The 23,730-nt window shown below is 53.0% G+C and overlaps 1 protein-coding gene and 1 non-coding gene across 11 annotated transcripts in view; both read right to left on the bottom strand.

Annotated features, from left to right (window-relative positions):
- Nucleotides 1–23,730, bottom strand: part of MPRIP (myosin phosphatase Rho interacting protein) — a 143,721-nt gene that overhangs the window by 2,848 nt on the left and 117,143 nt on the right. For 4 of the 10 annotated variants that reach the window (XM_028836061.2, XM_077970470.1, XM_077970464.1 and 1 more), the window contains 9 exons: nucleotides 21,841–21,957; nucleotides 15,278–19,084; nucleotides 10,766–10,913; nucleotides 9,820–9,937; nucleotides 8,548–8,707; nucleotides 7,193–7,312; nucleotides 6,097–6,183; nucleotides 5,196–5,358; nucleotides 2,656–2,741 (listed from right to left, as the gene is read on the bottom strand). In XM_028836061.2, the coding sequence (XP_028691894.2) occupies nucleotides 2,656–2,741; nucleotides 5,196–5,358; nucleotides 6,097–6,183; nucleotides 7,193–7,312; nucleotides 8,548–8,707; nucleotides 9,820–9,937; nucleotides 10,766–10,913; nucleotides 15,278–19,084; nucleotides 21,841–21,957 (4,806 nt within the window). Of the gene's footprint in view, nucleotides 1–2,077; nucleotides 2,141–2,655; nucleotides 2,742–5,195; nucleotides 5,359–6,096; nucleotides 6,184–7,192; nucleotides 7,313–8,547; nucleotides 8,708–9,819; nucleotides 9,938–10,765; nucleotides 10,914–15,277; nucleotides 19,085–21,840; nucleotides 21,958–23,730 lie in introns of all 10 variants that reach the window. The other 6 variants (XM_077970465.1, XM_077970469.1, XM_015118730.3 and 3 more) reach the window with 5 other exon arrangements.
- Nucleotides 12,721–12,827, bottom strand: LOC114673366 (U6 spliceosomal RNA). The gene has a single exon (XR_003724070.2). It is a non-coding gene; the product is annotated as a U6 spliceosomal RNA (small nuclear RNA).

Here is a 23,730-nt window from a genome sequence, read left to right as displayed (position 1 = left end):
AGCCATAGCACCCAGCATGCTCGCTGCTGGCTCCTGCCCCAGTGACAAGGGCAGAGCTCAGGCTCGGGTGATGCTGGGCTTGCTACAATTCCAAGGGTGGGAAGTAAGCGAAACCCCCTACGCTATTTCCAAACTGGCTCCGGGAGGCTTTCTCTCTCTTTACGTCCTCTGGATTCTCTCCTGGTGGCTGCTCAGCCCAAGGACCCCTGCACAGGTTCGGCTGCCGTGCCTGGCCCTCGGGGCTCAGTCAGCTCCCTCTGGGGTTCATCTCCCCCAGGCTGGTCTCTCCACTGAGTGCCTCCTGCAGCCCCGCATACTGAGCTGAGCACTAACACAGGGGCCCCTTAAGAACCCCAAGGGAAGCATTCTCTGGTCTCAATCCCAGAAGAGGCTATGCTGCTCTTAAGCAACTTGCTGGCTTTGATTTTGTAGCAGCTGAAACTTGTGGTCCTTTTCAGTGAGACAGGACAGAACAACAGAATAGAACGAAAGACACAGATCAGTGCACATCAGATGCCATATCAAAAACACCAATGAGAAGTACGGTTTCTGGGCAACTTCATTCCTGTCTTCTTAAAGGGTTGGGTGGAGTTTTCAGATATAGTTGAGGAAAAGGATGATACCCACCCATGCCTGTGCCTCCTAATGTCTCCTGGGAGCGCCAACAAGGCCCCATCCTGCCCCGTTGCACCGCAGACATCTGTGAAGTCCTTGGACTGGCCCTGCACTCCAAGGACTTTGTTATTACAGAAACCCAGCCAAGCCAAACATCAACTTAAAAACACATCAGGAGCACCCCATCCTGGGGTTTCTCTCCATCCTTTTCAGTCCTCCCTGGGGCCCAGACAGTCTGCTCCCTCATCCCTGCTCTGGCTGGTTCCCAGCCACAGTGAGAGGCCCCCACCCACTTACTGCACAGAGTTACTGTCAGGGGCCCGTGGGTGTCACACAGCCTCCCTGGAAGGGTCCTGTCAGTGACAGCTGGTCCCCTCCCCTGACTGTCACTTATAGGCATGGTCCAAAAGCCCAAATCACTAATAGTAAACTTCAAACTCCTTCAAGAAAAGCTCAAAGATACTAGCTAGAGTTTAGCCTCGAATTAGTAGTAGAATCTTCAGTAAGAAAACCATGAACCAAAAAACAAGTTTCCTTTTGCTAAACAAAATGTTCTTTATGTTTAAAGAAAAACGCCCAAGCTAAGTTTTCAATCAACCCTAAACCATATTTGGGTATAGGTGACTTAGGACTGTAGAAAAATAAAACCAAACTGACCAGGCTTAAAACCCTCAACTCTTTAGCCAAGCCTCAGGCTGAAGTCCCTCGGCCGGCAGGGTGCTGTGGGTACGCTTGAGAAAGGACCAGCATAAGGAGGAAGACATGGTTCTTGCTTTCCTCCACGTTCTCATTCCGAATGTATGAGATCAAGCCACTGAGCCAGCAACTACTCATTCTCAGGGTATCTCCCACCATGGGCCTGCCCCCACCTCCTCTCTGGGATAGAGCCTTCAATGGCACCTAGTGAGAAGCTTTTGTTTTATTAAAAAAGAAAAAAAAAAAAACAAAACTGGTAAATATTTTGCCCTTATTGCTTATAGTTATCATGCTCTTCTGAACCATCTTCACCAAGCTCTAGTCCTGGTTTATCCATTCCTAGAACGACCAGCCTGTTAGCCTTGACAGAGGCCACTAAGTGGGTCACTAGGTGGGCGAGCCCCTTGGTGATGGCAGACTTCTCTTGCCAGTGTGGACATCTGTAAACTACCTCGTGACAGAGGGCAAGACAGGTGTCCCCTGAGAGGGTGGAGGGAGTTCAGCCGTTGTGCACAGATTATCCAACATGCATATGCTGATGGGTGCCTGGCTCTCTGCCTGCCCACCAGGCTACAGGAGTGCCTCACTGCCAGGGTCATCTCTGTTAAGAGGTTAGAGTGCCAATTAACTCCCCAGAGCAGGTTAAAGAAACCTCACTTGGATTTGGTATGTTGGAGCAGGATGAATTGAAATAAAGTAACCATGACGCAGGCGTTTGCCATGGGGGTGTGAGCAGTGCATGCAGGCAGTGGGAGAGGCGGTTTACCTCCTGCATGGGCCGGGAAGCGGGTGCATTTCAGGTATCCCACGAGACCTGCTCAATTACGGACTGTCAGAGGAGAGAGCAGACATGAGACACACAACCAATCCCTCACACACGCGGTGCCGCTCCCACCTCTGCCCGCCCTCCTGTGCATGACTGGCTCTGGACAGCACACTGAATATATGCTGCTTCCTGGCTGGGGAAGGAGAGCAGGCAGCATCGTCTCCTGGAGGCAGAACCAGTGTCACAACAGTGACATGCAAGGAACACCACAGGCACAGCTGACAGCAGGCCAACACGAGCGGGGCTGGGTGAAACCCGGCCTCGAGGCAGGAGCCGATCATGCCAAGCACTGCTCTTCACAGCCCTGGCCTCTCAATGTCACTGCCAGGAGGTGGCTCTAAGACAGACAGAGCTCAAAGCCACCAGAACCAGCCCAGCAGGGTGAGCTTGGCCTGGCTGAGTGCTGGGCCCTGGGCTTTCGCGGCTGCGGCCCACAGGAGCACCCTTACTTCAGTTTGGGCTCCTCTCCCCAGTGTCCCTCAAGCCCTTCCCACCAGGGGGCTGGACCCCAGTCTCACCTTGGACCTGATGTTTCTGAGTTGCCGGGTGACACAGGATCTGTCTTTCTTCAAGAAGTCAGGATTGCTTTTAGATTTCATTATATCTGAAGTATATAATGAAAACAAACAGACCTGTTATCTTTGCTTTCTAAAACCCTATGGAACCTGACTGAATCCTGAAACATTTCCCAAGCTTCCTACTGCAGCATACTTAGGACACTTCCTTAAACAACTCTAAGGGAATTAAAAGCCAATAACCATAAAACATGCTAGATCTTTTCAGACCACCACAAAACACCAGCACAATGGGAGAATGTGTATGTGGGGCCCTGCCAGGGCTTCCTGCACTGTGACTGTAGCCCAGAACAGCATTCCCTCCAAAGTGACTTGGTCTTCTCACTCCACTGTGGGATCTCAATGCTGAGCAGACCCCTACCCCCATTATCCATGATTCTCCACCTTCCTCCTGGTAGCGCAGACTGTCTAAAGCAAGATGGTAAGGCCAAGGCCTTCTCATCATCCACCCACCCAGACAGCAGTCCTTTAGGCTTCTTACAAATGTCTACTTAAATACCTGTAACACAAACATATATTGAGTCATAACACACATCCTGTGCATGTGTGAGGTTTTTTGTTTTGTTTTCTCTATTTTTTTTTTTTTGAGACGGAGTCTATCGCCAGGCTGCAGTGTAGTGGTGCGATTTCAGCTCACTGCAACCTCCACCTCTAGGTTCAAGCGATTCTCCTGCCTCAGCCTCCTGAGTAGCTGGGACTACAGGTACGTGCCACCACGGAGAGCTAATTTTTGTATTTTTGGTAGAGATAGGGTTTCACCATGTTGGCCAGGCTGGTCTCGAACTCCTGACCTCGCGATCTGCCCACCTCGACCCCCGCAAAGAGCTGAGATTACAGGCATGAGCTACCGCGCCCGGCCCTCTTATTTCTTTTAAGAGACAGATTATTGCTGTGTTGCCCAGGCTAGAATGTAGTGCCTATTCACACGTGTGATTCCACTACAGCTCACCACAGGTTTTTTTTTTTCTTTCTTTCTTTTTTTTGAGGCAGGGTCTCATTCTGTCACCCAGGCTGGAGTGCAGCAGTGCAATCATGGCTTACTGCCACTTCCACCTGCTGGGCTCAAGTGATCCTCCCACCTCAGCCTCCTAAGTAGTGCTGGGACTACAGGTGTATAAATGCCAGCAGTCCCAGCTAGTTTTTTTGTACTTTTTGTACAGACAGGGTTTTGTCATGTTGCCCAGGCTGGTCTTGAACTCTTGAGATCAAGTGATCTGCCCACCTCAGCTTTCCAAAGTGCTGGGATTACAGGTGTGAGCCACTGTGCCTGGCCAGCACAGGAGTTTTGACCTGTTTCATTTTGACCTGAGCCAGTTCACCCCTTCTTAGGCAACCTGGTGATCCCCTACTCCCAGGAGGTCACCATATTGATACCAAACTTAGTGTGGATACCTGATCGACTTAGCTTTGTGCGTGACCACCCAGAACTCCTGGGCTCAAGTGATCCTCCCACCTCAGCTTCCTGGGTAGCCAGGCCTACCACCAAGTCTGACTACTCAAGGTATTTATGGAAAAATGGAGTCTTCCTCCCAGCATCTGTCAGTACCACCATAATCACTATTCCTTGCCTGACAGAAAAAAAGCTGATTTTTTTTGGGGGGGGTATTAGTGAGCTAGCACATCTTTTCCTGTTTGTGGGTCTTTATATAAAAATCAAGATGAAGGTGAAATGAAATTATGTATAATCTGGCCAGGTGCAGTGACTCACACCTGTAATCTCAGCACTTTGGGAGGTCAAGGTGGCTGGATCGCTTGAGCCCAGGAGTTTGAGATCAGTCTGGGCAACATGGTAAAATCCTGTCTCTACTAAAAATATAAAAATTAGCCAGGTGTTGTGGTACACGCCTGTAGTCCCAGCTACTGGGGAGGCTAAGATGGGAGAATCCTTGAGCCTGGGAGGCGGAGGCTGCAGTGAAATCACGCCATTGCATTCCAACCTGGGCAACAGAGCAAGACCCAGTCTCAAAAAAAAAATTACGTATGAGCTGAAAGTGCTTGATAAAATGTTAACTCTTTCATCCTCCCTGCCATCTATTTTTCACAGGGTACCTAAATGTTTTTAGCCAAGAAAAAAAAAGTCCTGCTGTTCATTTCAGAAAGCAGGGGGCTCCCTCCCATTCTCCACTCTATGGCCTTTTACAGATATTATAGTCAAATCCTAGGATCAAGCAGCTAGTGAGAGCTACTTCGGCCCAGTGGTTGAGTTCTTTAGAAAAATAAGACTTGTTATTACTTCGAAAATATTATGCTGATATTATGGGTTCTCCCTAGAGCAATCAGCACAGCATCCACTGCTGCGCTGGGGAGAGCATGGCCTGTCTGGGGCAGCTGTGTGAGGCTGGTGCTCCTGCTCCACTGGGATGCCTGGGTCTACAAGCATCACTGGGACTCTTCTGCCTCGAGTCAAGCACCGGGAAACCTCCATGACCAAACCCCCAGAAGCCCCCCAGCAATAGCCCAGAGGGCATGACCCAAGGACACACCGTATCCGGACACCGTGGCACTGTCAGGGGACTTTTCCCCCAGCGCTTCCGTTGCAGCCTTGAGCTGCTCCTTCAACCTGCTGATGTCACAGTCAGCCTTAGCCTTCGCGATGCTGAGCTCTGTGTAGATGTCTTTGTACTTGTCACTTGCGTACTTCTTGTCCTTGGGAGTGAAATGACAGAGAATGGTAGTTAAATCCAGGAAAGAGGAGCACGCACAACGTGGCCTGTCTCCCTGGGGACTGAATACGGTGGGGAGGCTTGCTTTGGGCAGGAGAGGAGGCTTGTTCACCTCTGTCTTCTAGAGGCAGAAAGTGGACAGAGAGGAAAAACCATGGGGCCTTAGGACACAGGCACAGCCATCAGGACGTGGAAGGATAATCTCCAGGCCCCGTGAGTGCAGGAGGCAGTTCCGGGATTACCCGACCAGCCTGGTGTGGCCCTGAGTGCCCAGGCCCCTCCCTTGTGGGCTTTAGCCTGGAAAACCGTCTCTGTGTCTTGGATTCCCTAGGTGACTGAGTGACCACCAATGATTCTGTCGTCTCCCCTGATTCCAGGTGTCCCTGGAGGAGGCTGGTGAAAGCCAGGAGGTGGCTCAAATGGAAGTCAAGCCTTGCCTCACTTCACAGGCCTTTTCTCTGGAACATTCCTCCCAAAGGACACAAAAAGCACATACACACTGATGCTGGAGCCAGGCCAGGCAGGTTGCTCATGTCCACGTTCCCATAGCACCTGCCTGCAGGCTGGTCTTTCAAGAGAACTTGATTTTGGAAAGTGCCTTCCTCACAAGAGTAAAATCTGCTTCAGAAGAATCCACGCTGAGCCCCAGCCTGAGTTCAGGAGGCGCATGTCACCTAGAGCCTGTTCCTGTACCCGCCCTCCTGCAGTGCGGTGGCCTTACCCGCAGTGCCGTCTGCAGCTCATCCTTGAGGGAGCTAATTTCCTGTTTCAGGTACTGTATTTCCGATTCCTTTACCCGCAATAAGACCTAAAATGACAGAGAGATTAGGGACCAATATTCAGGAGTAAATGAACCAGGGTCTCCAGAGCAGGCTGAAGCGTGCAGAGGGCTCTCCAATCACCAGTGAGCAGGGCAGCCCCGCAGTGCCCAACGCGGGGAAGCATTGTTTAAACACCGCTCACAGCTTCAGCCTCACATACAGAAACAGGAAGAGGAAAGAAACGGCCGTGATTCCTCCCAGTGCCAAGACTCCCTCCTCAGCCTGGGGTGCTGTGAGCTAGACCTGCTTGTCTCTGGGGACCAAGCCCGCGAGAATCAGGAAATGCTACCACTGACACTTGTGTCAGACTCACTCAGCCTCTCCTGCCCGCCTTTTTGGTAAAGCACTCATTTAGTACAAGGCACAGGCACAGCAGACAGAGGCCCCACACCTGGACTTGTGGCAGGAGCTGATCACACCAAGCACTGCTCCCTCCCAGCCTTGGCCTCTCAGTGTCGCTGCCAGGAGGTGGCTCCACTACAGAGACGAAGCTCGAAGCCACCAGAACCGGCCCAGCCGGATGAGCTCTGGCTGGCTGAGTGCTGAAATTTTAGCACATTTTAGGGTGAAATTTTAATTGAACGTGGAGAAATCTAAGTGCCTTCCTAAAAGGACACCCTATACTCCAGAATCTATCATTCTGACATAAAGCGAGCCTCCCTGACCTGAGCTGCAGCAGCCACATGGCTACAGAACGTGTCCTTTTGAGTGGTCAGTGTTTGCGGCATGGCAGAAATGGAGAGGAGTGGGTGGGGAGAGTGAGATGGGGTCAGGATCCCCACAGCCTCTCGAGGGCCCCGCTCGGCTAGTGGCTCTCACGCCACTTGGCAGCTCACTGCTCCTCACCACCTCCAGGTGACTTGGATCGTCCTGGACCCTGCAACTCCTGCTGTCTCAGGTCTGTCCCTCCCACAACCCTGTAAGGGGCCATGCCGCACTCCCCTGGGGCTCCTGGGTGCAGAGCTGAGTCAGGCAGGGCCTGGCTCCTGATGGTACCTCTAGTTCATAGGCATCCTTGCCCTGTGCAAGGGGTGACCCAGTGGCCTCCCCACCGCCGTCCCCAGTCAGCAGCGTCCGTAACCGTGTGATCTCTGCAGCCAGGCGGTTGTTCAGCTCCTGGGGGACAGCAACACAACAGTGACACTCCAGAGCTGCCTGGGGCCAAGTCGCATGACACGACCCGGGAAGGCCATTTCCCTGGGTTCTTTGTGTCTCTGTGGAACTGTGTAGGTGTGATCCAATTGATAATCCTTAATTCCTTTCTGTCACAATAACTAGTGTCAATCTGTTCCATGGCTGGTCCCATCTGAGCTCCTGTGGGGTCATCTTTAAGCCACAGCAGTAATGAGTGGACCCAGTCCTGCCTGAGTAGCCTCATACACAGCCCTGTGCAGCAGCCATACCCCTTGGGAAGGCCTCAGGTGAGGATGAGACTATGTGCCCAGTCCCAGCGGGTGTTTGTGCAGGGCGGGGTCATAGAGGGCTGTTTAGTTTGGTGCCCACATAAAAGCCAATATTGAACGAATCCTGACTCGAACCTTTCAATTAGCCAGGATTTAAATGCACCCCAATTAACTAAGGAACAAGCAAATTTTTATTTTTATTATTTTTTTTGAGACTCCTAGGCTGGAGTGCAGTGGCATGATCTCAGCTCACTGCAAGCACCGCCTCCCGAGTTCACACCATTCTCCTGCCTCAGCCTCCTGAGTAGCTGGGACTACAGGTGCCCGCCACCACGCCCGGCTAATTTTTTGTATTTTTAGTAGAGACAGGGTTTCACCGTATTAGCCAGGATGGTCTTGATCTCCTGACCTTGTGATCTGCCTGCCTTGGCCTCCCAAAATGCTGGGATTACAGGCGTGAGCCACCACACCCAGCCAGAGCAAGCAAATCTTAAGAAAAAAATCTGACAAAAATAAATGTGAGCAGTAAGCCTGACCCTGAACAGTGTCAGCTCAGTCCCTGAGGGACAGGATCCTGGAGGACTAGGATGACCCTGCCAGGCCCTGCCCAGAAACAGTGAGCCAGAGGTTCAGAGGAGCAGAGAGAAGACACCAAGACACCCGAGAGTCTCGGAAAGGGTCAAAGCTAGAGTGACGTCATGTGTATGCAGGTGGTGCACGTGGCAGTACAGCCTTGCTCTAGCTATCCGCGGTGACGATTCTGACAACACAGATGGCCACGCTGGATGGCAGGGAGAAGCCTTGGGGCAGGTGACCACTCTGTGGCTCAGGGACCTTCATGCCACTTTGAAAGTGAGGCCTGGCTCTAGCACTGGCTCACCTGACTATGGGTCTACCTGACCTTGAGTGCCCCTGACTAACCTTGGGCTAACCTGGCTGCAGGCTCACCTGGTTGTGGGCATTGAGCTCTTGGTTCTCACGCTGGCACTGCCGCAGGGCCTGCCGCTCGGCTTCCAGCGCCTGGGCCAGGTGGGCATTCTCCAGGCACTTCTGCGAGTACTGCTCCGAGAGGACCTCCAGTTCCCGCTGTACCGACTGCAGCTCCTCCCTGGGGAGAGGGCAGCACTCACTCCTCTGCCTGCTTCAGTAACAGGCCTCTCAGAGGCCGGTGTCCCTCCTTGACATCAGACACAGCCAAGCACAGGTCAAGCCTGCACAGCCTGTTGTCTTAATCAGCCTGGGTCATATAGAGCAAGGGATCCCTTACAGAGATGACCTCACCCTCACATCCCTCCCTGGTCCTTTCTCACAGTCTGACAGTCCTACAGCTAGCACTTCTCTGGAATGCCAGTCAGGACAGAATCCAGTCTGCGGCCACACAGACCTCCCATTTCTAGACTCTCTTCTGACTCAGAATTTGTTTTCAGTAAACCCACTTTCGAAGCCATCTGTGTCTGACAGCCAGGACCAGGCTCTACACAAGACTCAAAAAACCAAGCTTCCTGAGGTTGTTCTGCCACCCTGGATCCAGGAGGGCCATCTCTCATGCAGGTGAACCAGGGATGAGGGGCTTCCAGGTGAGCCACCCTGCTCTGACCGAGGTCAGCATGAGCCTCTACAGGGTGCCACTGACCGCTGCCAGCTCCTGAGGCAGGACCCCTAGCTTCAGCTATACTATAAAGGCTCCTGGTAGAGCCTGAGTGCCGTGACGTTCATGGTGGCCAATCTGTGGGCTCTTGGCTGTGTCAATTCTACCAAGTGAAAAAAGTTTACAGTAGTTACTCTAGTATTGTTCTATCCTTTTGCCTGTGCAGAGGGAATCAGCACATGTGTGGTTTTAAACCTCAGTGCTAGTTCTCACTTCTGCCCGGTACGACTAAGTCCAGCTGCCTAGCTCCTGGTGGGCTAGCGGGGCAGCTGTTGAGGAACATATCTGGGTGGTCGCTGGGATCAGCCCTGGACAAGAGGGGAATTTAAGATTTCGTTTGTTGCATCTCGTTCTTGGCATTTCAAGAAACAGTCTCTCTGAATAGAGGAGGCCCCACTTGGGCCACATCCTGCACTGGACAGGAGGGCATCTGAGTTGCTCCCAGCACCCATGGGCCCCAGGCCCCAACTTTTGGAGGCCTCTGCAAAGACACAGGAAGGGCCCAGCTGTGGCCTGGCCAGCCACCTTCCAGAGGCCCTCCCAAAAGCAGATGGGCAGGCCCAGCCACTTACAGGTACTGGCGCCGCAGGGCCTCAACGTCCGAGTTGACGCTGCTGATCTGGGACCGCTGGCTCTTCTCCAGCTCCCGCTCCATCTCCTCCCGGTGGGCATTCTTCATGGCTTCGATGGCTGCAGGCAAGGACACGGCCTCAGCACCAAGGGGTCATGCCCCTCCTGCTGGCAGGGGTGGGGGTGGGGAGCTCCATACAATGGAGTGGCACTTGCCACTGCTGATGCTTGCTTACTCAATCAGCAGTCGGATTTTGCATGACAGGCTGGCCCCTCATGAACCAATTCTCTGAGGTGGGCGCGGGCTGGGAGAATTCTCCATGAACTCCCCCTGGAAGGAATGCACGTCTGGCTTTTTTTTTTTTGGTGTTAGAAGAAAACCAAACTGATTAAATAAATGTCAATGTTAAATGCCAACATGAGTTTATAAAACAAGCAAGCTTTTGTGCTGGTGTATTTTATTCCTTGGAACTAAATTAACAAACCACTGAGGTGGCGATTACATAAAGAGAAGGCAGCACAAGGCACAGGGGACATGCTTGTTTAGGGCCACCTGCCGGTGAGGCTACATATCCTCATGCTGAGGGCAGGGGCACTCTGGCCAGAAGTGGTCCCACATGGACAGGAGTCTGTCAGGGGGTAAGTCACTGGCTGGACTGACACTAGTCAGTCTACTTGTTGGGACGGGAAAGTCACAGGTTGGGACAGCTCCTTGTGTGCAGCTGGCCACGACGGGGCTGTCGGGTTGAAGTGTGCGCTCTCAGCTCACAAACTCTCAAAAGGGACCTGAAATTGGCCTTTGCCTCAGAGTGAATAGTCAAAGAACCCTTCAACAATGAAGCTTACATCTCAGCCAAAAGGCAATTCAAAAGCGGCCATTCCTCTGAGTTGTGTGTCTGGCTCAAGAAAAGCTGGTCACCCTGCCCTCAGAGTTACCCTACCCCCCACCTGAGATGGTGGCCGCTGTCTCCTCGGCCAGGAGGCGGTCTTTCTCCTCCCGAAGTTTCTCTAGCTCCCGCTGGTGCTGCCTCTGCAGATCTTCAATCTTCTTCTGGTGCGTTTCTTCCATTGCTGCAAACCCTCGCTCGCACGTGGCCTGCAAAATGCAAAAGGGGCTTCATCGACTTCTTTACCTCTAAGTTGGGGCCCTTTTTAGTAAATGAGCCAGAAATCCCACCCCATCCAGGCCCAGCTGTGACTGGGCACTCACTGAGCGTGCTTCACCATGGGCCTCCTGAGCAGGATCCCTGAGGCTGTCTGGGGATTCTCAGTGATGCCATCAGAGCCTTCAAAAAAGGGTGTTTCTAGTCAACTCTACATCTTATTTCTGTGATTGTGCTGTGCCCCATTTCTTCCTGGAAGAAGTTGGTATGGTGGGTTGGGAGAGGCTGCTATGAAATGGAAATCAGCCAATCCCGGACCTTCCTGCGTTGCTGCCAGGTGGGTCCCATAGGAAGGAGGGAGGAGAGAGCATGTGCGCAGGGGCTGGCTGCGTCTGGTATGGAGGGACACAGTGAAAGGCCCGTAAAACAGGGATGAGGGACTTGTCTGCTGGAGGGAACCAAGGCCATTCCACGTATAGGGAGTGGCCTGGCGGGCACCAGGCTGGGAACCTCTCAACCCACAGTGGGTTGGGGGCACACACAGTCCACTTCTAGGAGCTGGGGATTGGGCTCTGCCACTAGCCAGCTGACAACCTCCAGCTGGTCACTTAATGCTCAGGTGTTGACTGAGGGAATAAGATGAGGCTACAGGATCTCCTTCCTTCTAGCCTGTGTCTTCTTTCTTTTTTTTTTTTTTTGAGACGGAGTCTCGCTCTATCGCCCAGGCTGGAGTGCAGTGGCGCGATCTCGGCTCACTGCAAACTCCACCTCCCAGGTTCACACCATTCTCCTGCCTCAGCCTCCAGAGTAGCTGGGACCAGGCGTCTGCTAAAAAACCACGTCTGGCTAATTTTTTGTATTTTTACTACAGACAGGGTTTCAACGTGTTCGACAACATGGTCTCGATCGGCCTCGTGATCTGCCCACCTCGGCCTCCCAAAGTGCTGGGATTACAGGCATAAGCCACCGCACCCGGCCCTTTCTTACTCTTTTCTTAAAGGAGAAGGGCACCAATGACTTAGTACCTCTGCTAACTCCAACAAGACAGGAGACCTGCTTTCCAAGCTCTCCTGTACCTCACTAGAGCGACACATGCATGCCCCAGGATGGGAGCAAGTCACACCAGGAAGCCCAGGCCTGGTTATCGGAGCTGCACTCACTAACAAAGCAGGTGAGCGTGCTGCACAGCTGCTGGGAGGGGTGCGTGTGCAGCTATTTTGAGCATGGAGGCACACACTTTCTGTCTAAATCCTTCACATGGTCTGCTTCAGAGAAGGGACTGGGCCTCTCACTGAGTTTTAAAAACTGGAAGAACGTGGCCACATTCCATTCGAAATTCAAGTGTGGGGGCTTCCCCACTCTGGGCTCACAGCCTGCATCACTTGGTTAATCTTCTTGCATGTGGATTCAAGAAAGGATACCAAGAGATCCTATCAGCATGCCTGGGCATCTTTCTCTGGGCCCACTTTTAGCGATGGCCATCTCTGAGAGCCTCAGGCAGTATTTCCAAACTCGTGGTCAGTCTGGACTTGACTGTAACCTATGTGCTGCTCTGGGCGAACAGCTCAGCTACTGCCACTATAACTGGGCATCCCACCCCCTCTCCCAGTGGCTCCACCTGGAAGCAGCTGTCTCTTCCTGCCACCCTCACACCTCAGGATGGCTGCAGGAGCTCGGAGCTCTGGAGCTCCTGGTCTTCAGACCCCACGTTTGAGCTCTTCTTTCTCCCTCCCACTTGCTTTGGTTCGTATGTGGCTTCTCGTTAACACATTTAACTAATAGGTCTTTTTTAATTAAAAAAAAAATATGGAATACTTCACGAATGTGTGTGTCATCCTTGCGCAGCGGCCATGCTAATCTTCTGTGTATCATTCCAATTTTAGTAGAGGTGCTGCTAAAGCGAGCACAACTAGTATTAATAGATCTTTTAGGTCTTTTTTTTTTTTGAGTCTGCTTGCTGGGAAAAGCCTTATTTTGATCTGAGTGCTTTGGAATATTAAGCAGGTAAGAGTCAAAAATCTAACAGAAGCACTGGGACATCTTTAAAGACCCAGTTGCTTCTTTGGAGAGAAACTATATGCTAAAAAATAACTGATCTTGCAAACAAATGTTAATTTAAGCCAGTCATTCCTGGGACCAAAAGAAGTTCATCGATGACTACAATTGTGGTGTGGTGGAAGCCTGTGGACATTAGAGGACGGCTGTTAGGCCAAGACCCTGTCCCCAACGACCCAAGTGGAAATCTGCATAAAGTGATGAAATCTCAAGGTGCTGTCTATTTACAAGTTCTGTATGTCTGCAGGGGTGGGTGAGAACCCCACACCTGGGCTAGAAGCTTCCAGGCACAGGAGGGGACACTATGCAATGGCAGCTAAGGCAGCAGGGAGTGGACAGTGTCCAAGCCCTTGGGAGGGGCCTCATCTTGACCTGCATCATCTGTTTCTCCCTGCTGGTGACACTGGCCCAGCACAATCTCTGGTCAGTTCTCAACATGAGGCAGTCCTCTCTCTTGTGATTTCTTGCTCACTGGTGGTATAATGGCACCTCCATGGGGCCTCGCCTGCACCTGGTTGGCAAACCTAAAGCAGCCTCGGTGTGGAGGGGGCTCTTACAGATGCAGACAGGAAGCAGGGCATCGCTGTGCCCAGGCCCTGCCCCTGTGGACCCTGCTGATTGTCTGGGATGCTGCAGGGAAGGACACTAGCAAGCATGTTTGGGGTCAAAGCAAAGGTTTGTGCAATTAACTTTTCAAGGTGCACCTGGCCCCATCTGGGTGCTGCTTTTGGTGAACTGACCACAGTGTCATCACATACACACACTTTCAAAAGATAGCTGTTGAAACCTTCTCACAACTCAGAATGGTTTTTAAAAGGTTTTGACTGATTTGGGGAAAGAATGGTGAAAAAGAGCTTCTCTGGCTAATGCCTGTAATCCCTGTACTTTGGGAGACCGAGGCAGGTGGATCACCTGAGGTCAGGAGTTCGAGACCAGTCTGATTAACACGATGAAACCCCGTCTCTAGTAAAAATACAAAAAAAATTAGCCGGGTGTAGCGGTGAGCGCCTGTAATCCCAGCTACTTGGGAGGCTGAGGCAGAAGAATCGCTTGAACCTGGGAGGTGGAGGTTGCTATGAGTTGAGATCACGCCATTGCACTCCGATTTGGGCAAGAGAGCGAGACTCTGTCTCAAAAAAAAAAAAAAAAAAAGCTTCTCAGCTCTCCAGAGGTGCTCGCTGACAACCTGTGTGTCTTGGTGGGGCCGAGTCCATCACACAGACGTGACGTGTGAGCTGCTGATTCCATTCAGAGCTACAGGAGTAAGGGGCTGGGAAAAACAGGTGTCCTGCCGGACAATGGCCGTGGGGATGTGCGGACAGGAGCAGTGGCAGCCGCATGGGAGTCAGAAGCTCGCTGCACAATGGTGCTGGCTGTGCGTGCACCCGGCTCTGCCACATGAGCGTGGGAGGTGCCACCTGAACATGGCTTTTGAGGGGCCTAGTCATCCTAGCCATTTACTGGGGTAGCTTCCTGAGTGGGAGGAACATAAGGGCACAGGTATCATGGTAAACTTTTGAGTCTAAGGGATGACGCTTGGCAGCCACACATGGTGGGTGTGGTCTGTAGCTACAAAGAGTGGGGCCAGAGAGTTGGACCTCCACTCAGCCCACCCCCACCCCCAGGCCCTGGCATGTCGCCTTTGTGCTCCAGGACCTCAGGGGTGGGGGTGCAGGGCAGTTCTGGAGAAAAGCTACTTGTAAAGGTCCTGGGGAAGGGGACAGGAATGGCTGGAGGCTGTGCTCAGTGGGAAAGCTCTTCTCACCAGAGCACACATCAAATGCCAGTTCCAGAGAGGGACCCTCTGCCCAACCGTGCTCTCCTAGGGCAATCAGGGGGAGATTGCCCTCCAACCGGGCCCTGGCTCTCCGGGGTGTTGCTGTGACTGCAAGGCTGTCCTCAGGCAGCTGCCTCAGATTTGGGCTGGGACTGGGCCAGGTGAGGTTCTGGGGGCGGAGTCAGGAAGGAGGCAAGGCTGGCAAAGGGATTGGGGACTACTCTCAGGAATACGGAGAGGCCACATTAGGAAGGCAGAGAAATGCTGGAAAGACTACATGCTCCTCTCCCACCAGGGACCTTGGCGGCCCTCCTGCTAGTTCTCCTGGTGGAGGACGCCGGGGGATGCCGAACAAGAGGCTAAGCCCACGGCCCAGGCCCTGCTGAGGCCACACCACGGTCAGCAAGCAGAGGGACAGCAGCACATCCCCTCAATTCTGCTTGCACAGTAGCTGAGCCAGACATCCCCACACCCACCCCGTTATCAAGGAGGATCTGCTTTGCAAACTGAATGGGGCGTTAAGACCTTAAGGCTCTCCAAGTCCCTCTGGTACTTCTCGCGCAGTGTGGCCACGTCGCCCTCCAGGTCCTTGTGTCCCAGCTCCTCCCGCATGACGTCCATCTGGGCCTCCAGCTCCTGGATGCGCTCTCTCAGCCCAGTCATGGAGTCAGCCTCTCCCTGGGTGGCCTGCCAGTCGGGGGCAGGGGCCGGCAGGGCCTTGGGGTGCGGCCCCTGGTGGAGGCAGAGGGTGTCCTGAAGGCACCTCAGGCTCTGCGAGTAGTGCTCCTGCAGGGTCCTCAGCTCCTCCTCATGGATTGTCTGCAGCTCCCGGACCTTGAGCTGGAACCTATCCTCCAGGGTCTGTATCTGCTCGCCATGATGCCTCTCCATGTCCTGCCTATCTCTGACCGAGGCATCCAGCTGGCTCAGGACCCGGCTGCGCTCAGCCTGCAGTGTGCTCTCAGTCCTGGTCAGCTGCTCCACCACGCACCGGATCTCCTCCTCATACCTGCCCCGCAGGGTGAACATGCTCATGCTGTGTTTGCTCTCCGCATCCTCCAGACACTGCTGCTGATGGTCTAGCTGGGCAGCCTTGGCCTTGAGCTCTGCATTCTCCCTTTCAACGATGGCGATGACATCCAGGTACTCGCTCTTCTGCTTGCGGAGAAGCTCCTCGTACTCCTCCCTCAGGGCCTGGGCTGCCTGTGCCTGCTCTGAGCAGGAGGACTCCCGGGTCTGCCAGGACTCCTTGCAGAGCTGGAGCTCCTTCTCATATTCTAGCCGGATTCTGCAGGCCGCATAGCACACCTGGGCCTGGATAATGGCATCCTGAACCAACAATGAAGAATATTGACCGAGGCCTCCAAAACAAGTGCTATATGAGAGACTCTGTGATGCCTGGAGAAGCTTCTGGCAATCTCTCAGCGATTCCACAGGTGGCAGAGATGGTAAGGCAGCAGCTATCTCCCCTAAGAGGCTGGCCTTTTCCTTCAGCTGCTGGGCAAGCTCCTCCTGAATAGCAACAAAGGCCCCAGGGCTCTGGTCAGACACATGGAAGGGCTCCTGAGAGCCGTCTGAGTCTCGGCCCAGGACTTCTCCTAAGGGTCTCAGGTCCCAGGACAGCTGCACACCATCTTCATGGCCCGCTGGAAGCCTGAGGGCTTCCAAGACCTGCTGCATCACTCTCTCAAAGTCTGGGGTTTGGTAGGCTCCCAAGATTTCCCCCAGCAGGCACTTGTGCTGCCGCAGGGCTGTCTGGGTGCCCCGCAGGGTCTCCTGGATGCTCTGCAGCCTGCGGTGGAATGACTCCCTCACTGACTGTGTGGCAAAGCTGAGCTCTGCCCTGACCCACGTGGCATTGGCCAGGATGGGGGCCAGGCCCTGTGGGATGCTCTGCTGCCCGTCTCCTGAGGCACCGACTGCCTCTCCTTCCAGCGTCCCCAAGTGCTTCCTCAGAGACTCAACCTGGCTCCAGAACTCACCGTCCACCAGCACCTTCTGGGCCCAGGTGTCTACGGGGGCCCCAGCAGATTCCATCAGTGGCTGTCCTGACCAAGAAATCTCATGGAGCATTCTGGAGACATCTGATGTTGTGTTCTTCAGGGAGTCTGCTATCTGGCTGATCAGCGAGGCCTCCAGAGCAATCTGGTCAGAAAGAAGCCTCACCTGCTCCTGCTCTGTCAGCTCAGGCTGGGGGCACTGCTGCAGGGAGGCAGGCTTCCCGTTCTCCTCGGTGCCACCTGTCTCCAGTTGTGCATGGGCCCCGCCAACGGCTGGGGCTGGCCAGTGCCGTAGGGCTTGGATGGCGCTGACTAGCGCACTCTCCACACTGGCCAGGGAGGCTGCACGTGCGTCCTGCTCATCCTCCTGGATGGCCCTAGGCAAAGATCTCAGTTGTTCTCGGCAATTTTCCAGGCACATCAGGGCCTGACTGTTCTTGACCTGGAAGTCCCCAAGCTCTCCAACATGCCCTTCAACCCTCTTGGCCCTCTCCTGCCTCTCCTGCTCCAGCTGGGAGGCCAGCACACCAACCTGGAGCAGGCTGGCACGGAGCTGCTCACGCAGCTGGGCCTCGGTGCCTGCCCACTGATGGTGCAGTGCAAGCAGTGCCTCACGGCTCTGACCCTGCTGGCTCTCCAGCCTCACGGTCACATCTTTGAGCTTTTCCTCTGTGACGTAGAGCTTGGTCTCCAGGGAGTGGATGATAGAGAGGTACGTGTCAGAGTCACCAGGTGCAGGCAGTACACTGGGTGCAGGCTCTGAGGACATGCTTTCTTCTGAGGGTGACCGGTCCTGGCTGGTGTCGGAAGATGTGCTGCTGGTCCAGGTCTTCTCGGACCCTTCGGGGTGAATGTATCTTTGGCACTGGATTGTGGAGAACCGGATTCTTTGCCTTTTAACACCAGGTGCCCCCTGGTCGAGTTTGGCTGTGCCCTGCTGATGGCCCTCCCTGTCAAGAACTTCCACTGACTTTGGGGGCACCATGCTGTCTTCCCTACTGGGGCTGCTGTCACCATATTCCTCCCCCAGAGGAGCCCCCAGGTCCTCGTCCTCATCCTCGAGCCTTGTGTGTGGGAGGCCCAGAGGGGCCCTAGTGACTTGGACTGGTTGGCCTGGGAGCAAAGTGCCATCCCTTTCTGTCTCTTCAGGGGTACGCTGTGGCTCTTCCATGTCCTTTGGAGATTCACTTGCAAATTTCCTTAAAATCTCTTCTTTTGCCTGGAGCTTAATTTCTGTTTCCTCTAAGCTGCTCCCCAAGGCAACCATTTTAACCAAAGCCTCATTGAGGTCCTGCTCCTTCTTCTCCAGAACCTTCTCATGTGCTTCCTTAATGCGCTCCAGCTCTTCCTCCTTCTCTCTCAGCAGAGTGTGCATGCTCTGCAGCTGGCTGGAGACCCTCTGGTAGGAGTGCTCCAGGCTCTGGTTGTCGGCCTCTCTTCTCCTCAGCTTTTCCCGGAGCTCAGCCACATCCCCATCGGATGTGGCCACGCGCTCTGTCAGCTCCTGGAACCGCTGCCTGAGGAGGTCCCGCTCATCGCAGAGGCTCTGCACGTGCTCTGCGAGCCTGTGCACACTGGCCTCTCGCGCCTCCAGCTGCTCCTCCAGCTGGTGCACCTGCTCACTGCCCTCGAAAGTGGCACTCAGCTTCTCCTTCTGCAGGGTCTCCACCTGCTGTGCCTGGCCCTGCAGCTGGTCTTCATAGGCGCTGGCCTTGTCTTCCACCTCCTTCAGGTTCTGCAGCAATGCCTGCTTCTCCTTCTCACAGCTCTCCAGCAACAGCTCGTAGTTTCTCTGCAGCTTCTCCTCCATCAGCCGCTGGGCCTGCTCACTGGCACCCAGTTGCTGGCTGAGGTCAGCAATGCGCTCTTGCAGCCTCTGGACCTCCTTTTGCCGGTCCCGCTGCAGCGCCTGCTGTGTCTCCAGGCCCCGTAGCTCCTGCGTCTTCTCCAGGAGCAGGGCCTCAGCACTCTTAAGCTTCTGCTCGCTAGCCCTCAGCTGGCTGCTCAGCGCTGCCTCGCTGTGTTGCCGCTCCTCCAGCTGCTCGCGGACCCGGCCCTGCTCCCGCTTCAGGTCGCCCTTGAGCTTGGCCAGCGCCTGCTCCTTGATGGCTAGTTCGGCGGCCGCATTGCTGAGCCGTGCCTGGAGGCTCCGGATCTCAGCCTCGTGGTGTCGGATCGTGTCCTTGGCCTCCCCATAGCTACGCTTCAGGGTCTGAATCTGGTGTGTAATCAGCTCCTGGCGCTGGCACTGGGCTTCAAGCTCACTTTGAAGGTCTTGGTTGACTCTATGGAGCCTCTGCCAGGCACCCGATGGGGAGGCGGCCACTTCAGTCTTAAAAAAACCGATTAAATACTGGTTAGTAACACTCGGGCCTCCCAGTTCTGAGTGTCACACCTCTGGCCAGGAACAACCACAGAAAGCTCCTTGATGGCTTTGGCTTTTATCCTTTGCACAACTTTTTTTCCCATTAAAAAAATCCAACAAATTATCTTTTTTCTTTCTTTTTTTTTTTTTTTTTTTTTTAGTAAGTAGCTGCTTCCAGGTAAACAGAAAACATGGACAATAACATCAGAAAACAGCTTTAACCAAATAGCTTCTAGGAGAAATAAACCAAACAAAACTGAATAATGGAACACACTGAGAAGCAAAACAAAGACTAAAGGACAAGAGAGCGCCAGGAAGAGGGACAGGCGGGAGGAGCAGAGCACCTGCAGCTGTTGTTTCACAAAACAAAAAGTATGCAGTCTTGACAACAAATCCTAAACAAGCGCAGGACGTAAGGTGTAGGTAAATGATGCCACTTCCTTCTAAGACAGGAGGAGAAGGAAGGAAGGTAACGCTCGGGAGATGTCAGCAAGGTGACATCCAAACATTTTCCTGTGGAAAGTGTAGTCAGTCCTCTAGAGTAACAGGAAGAACTAATCTCTACCTGTAAGAAGACAAAACGAGGGGGGAACAGAAACCATGGAGTAAAATACAATAATCAACAAAACAAACAAACCTTTGTGGAGTTCAAAATGAGAAAAAGTGAAGCATGCAAAAACAAAACACAACGTAAATGAAACAAAACTCCCCACACTGAAAGGCATGCAGAGACAGAACTCATTAATGTAGGGAAAAACAACACAAACAAGAGTGAGTTGAGCCCAGCCTAAGAATCTGGCCTGCCTGTGGCTCCCTCTCGGTCTGCTGGCCGGGGAAGCCACAGATGTGACACTCAGTTATGTTAAGTTCAAGTTACACTTCACGCTCAATGTCCAAACCATGCAAGCTCCTCCCAGCAGTTAGTGTAGCACCCACCCCAGCAGCTGGCTCCTGACCCTTAACCCCACAGACCCCCTGTGCATTCTGAGTCGTGATTAAAAGCATTTCCAAAGCATAAAGGGTGGTGAAAAGTCACAGGTTATTAGACTTAGGGAAAAGGTATTAAAGACCAGCTTTGCCCAGTGCTGACCAACAGGGGCTTCAGTGTAGGCTCATGCAATTATCCAAGTTAGACAAAGAGGCAGGTTCCTAGGTTAGCAATGTGCAACGTCCACTGCTAGTACAAGCTGAGTATCCCTTATCCAAAATACTTGGGACAAGAACTATTTCGGATTTTAAAATATTTGCATTCTACTTATTGGTTGAGCATCCCCAATCCAAAAATCCAAAACCTGAAATGCTCCAGTAAACGCTTCCTTTGAGCATATGTCAGCGTTCAGTTTTGGATTTTGGAGCATTTCAGATTTTTGAATTTGGCATGCTGAACTTGTATCTTTACCACCTGATTTGAAGTCAATTCTTACAGGCTGAGGCCCAATCAAGAATTAAAAAGATGCTCCTCAAACCTGGAGGGCAAGTGCAAATGACCTTGGCGGGGAGGCCCACCATCACCAGGTCTGAACTGGGCATGGCAATGACTATGGCGGAAGAGGCTGGAGAGGAGAGTCTAGGGAACGTGGGGCAGAGAGGAACAGAAGGCCCAAGGAGCACGCATGAGAAGAAACTACAGAGAGTCTGCAAAGAGGCAGACTATGGTCAGAGGCCAGCTGAGTGCCCATTTCACCTGCTGCCTGGGACGACTCAGACCAAGGTCAGCGCACTACGGTCTGGAAATGTAGACACTCAATACATGACAGAGACTCGGGGTCTAAGAGCTGGAAGGGCCCTCAGGGATCCCTGGGTCTAAGTCTACACAGGCAGTAGGCTGCCGCTGTAGAGGAGGGGACACATGCACTTGCTTTGGGGGTCAGTAGCAGGGCCAAGTCTTGAACCGAGGACCCTGATTCTAATGTTATACCCTCAGCCATTGCTGAGAACTCAGGCTCCCTGTTCTGGTACCCCATTTCACTTCTCCTGCAGTATTTATGTATCAATCTTCCTATCACAATCTCCCCTACCGCTCAATGGGGACAGGAGTATATCTGCTTCATGCCCGATACTTGGCACAGGGCCTGGCACACTGCAAGAAAGTCAGCAGACACAGGCCTGCCCTTGGACCAGGTTAGCTCCAGCCTTGTGACACCCCTATACCAGGGCTCTGTGGTACAGGATCTCAGAGGAGGTATCCCGGGGTTGGACTAGTAGTGGTAAGAGCCCCAAGTCTGCCTGCAGATGTGGTATAAACACAGATGGGAATGGGGTCCAGTGCTAGCTTTGTCACTGACTTGCTGTTGGTTGTAAGCAGGCACCGGACTTGCTGTGTGATTCAATGTCTTCAATCTGTACAACAGGCCCAATATTACTATAGTGAAAACTATGAGAAATCACATGCAAATGTATGGTATTCATAATAAATGTACATTGGCTACTTTCAGAGTCAAAGGGAAAGGGCACCACAATGATTTTATTACCAAAAAAAGTCCTTAGATATAGAGGTTTCAGGGAGATTCCCCAAAATGTCATACCAGGAGGGAAAAACACCACCCCCCGGGCCCCAGCACATTGAGAGTCCAGTCCTGTGGCAGAAGAGCCCAGGGGTGTGAGCTCCCAGGAGGCGGCCCCTGCTGAGCCAAGTTTTGCACACTCCTAGCCTGCCTGAGCATGAACCCTTCACACTGAAGCTCCTGAGCGCACCATGGGCCACAGCAGCCCCTCCACCCTACCTGCAGCACGTAGCCCTCACGGGCGCTCTGCTCCCGGCCCAGGGCCACCCTCAGCTGGTCCTGCAGGAGCCGGTTCTGCTCCAGAAGGTCTGAGGCCTCCTTCTGGCTCTGCTCCAGCTGTTGGCAAAAAGACATACACTTTTATGCAAAATGACAACGATAAACAAAGCAGCTGCCCAGCACAGACTCTTTCACTGGTCTTCCATGCGGCCCAAGAGTTTTGGAGTCTCCACATTTCAGCAAATGTGCTGATATGGCCTTTACCAGCAGCATTTGGAAGTGAAGGTTCCAATGCAAGCCATCAGTAACAATGACAGACTCCGTACCCTCTGGGGACCAAGGAACTACCTTATCCTTCTTACTCCAGGCAGCCCTGGGTGTCCACATAATTCCCACACCTGCTCAAGGTTCCAACGTGCACGCCCTATACAGGCACCAAGGCCCATAGGGGGTATTCATTTCTGAGAAGGGGGCTGTGTCCACTGGGGAACAAGGGTTTTGCATCTGTATCTAGAGGAAGACCACCCCATGGGGTCCTTGTGAGTGTCCTCAGCTGGTCACACAGGCCAGGTTAGGCTCTACATGGACCACTGCGAGTGGTGGCCTCAAGCAGGCCTCACTCCAGGGCCCACAATGGTCTCAATGGAAACCACTCCATTTGACCAGTTTTACATGATGGATTCCACAAAGTTCTGTTTGCAAAAACGGTTCCCGCAGTTCTCTCAAACAAGGTGTGGACACTCATGAGTAAGCTATTTTATACTCTTCTTGCTTTCAACAGCTTCAGCTACTCATTCATCCGTCCACCTCTTCCCCACACACCTCCCAGGTGCCTCCTGATGCCTGGCTGTGTGCAGGGCTACCCATCCTGCTTCCAGAGCTCGTGCTGAGTGGAGCTATGTGTGTAGTGGGCAGTCACGCCAGTGCCGCCCAGGTTGTTGCCAGGCTGTGCTGTGAGAGGCGGGGAGACCTCCTTTATTTTTTTGAGACGGACTCTCGCTCTGTCGCCAGGCTGGAGTGCGATGGCACAATCTCAGGTCACTGCAACCTCTGCCTCCTGGGTTCAAATGATTCTCCTGCCTCAGCCTTCCAAGTAGCTGGGACTACAGGCACATGCCACCACGCCCAGCTAATTTTTGTATTTTTAGTAGAGACAGGGTTTCACCATGTTGGCCAGGATGGTCTTGATCTCCTGACCTCGTGATTCACCCACCTCAGCCTCCCAAAGTACCAGGATTACAGGCATGAGCCACCACGCCCAGCTGACCCCTGACTTTCAAACAGTGAAGACTGACCCCCTCAGATTGTTGAACCAGTGTGTCACCTGCTGGCTGGTCCATTTTGGTAGCTTGAAGTAATGTGAGTTTCAACTGTTATTTTATTTCATCTTGCCTTTGTTATTTGTTAATGGATGAGGAAAATGAAAAAGTACAAGTATTAGTGCTGGTGATAACTCAGCCTCATACAGTTAATACAAAAAAGATCAGAAGCATAAGGCATACCCAAGTGGCAAATCTTTAACAAACTACTTACGTAAGAGAACATATTTGAAACACAGTGTTGAAAACTGTCCCTAAATTGAGAGTGAAACAGGGAGTTCCACAAAAACCGTAATGCTATACGTCCCTGGTTACGAGACTCCCTGTCCAGACATGTAAATCCACCGCTGTAGTTCTGCAGACTGCATTTCTGGATACATTTCAATGAAATAACATCTTATTTTATAGTTTGGGGGCCGGCTTGTTCATCTCTGTACCCAGGTGCACTGAGGGCCTCATGGAGGAGTGACAGTCACAGGGCAGCCTTCATCCACGGCCTACCCCACCTCACCACTGCCTTCTGCTTCACATCCTCATGACCTGGGACCCAGCTGTCATCTCCTGCTGGATG

Source organism: Macaca mulatta, chromosome 16 (assembly GCF_049350105.2).
Source record: "Macaca mulatta isolate MMU2019108-1 chromosome 16, T2T-MMU8v2.0, whole genome shotgun sequence".
NCBI lineage: Eukaryota > Metazoa > Chordata > Mammalia > Primates > Cercopithecidae > Macaca > Macaca mulatta.
This window is presented reverse-complemented; position numbering and strand designations above follow the sequence as displayed.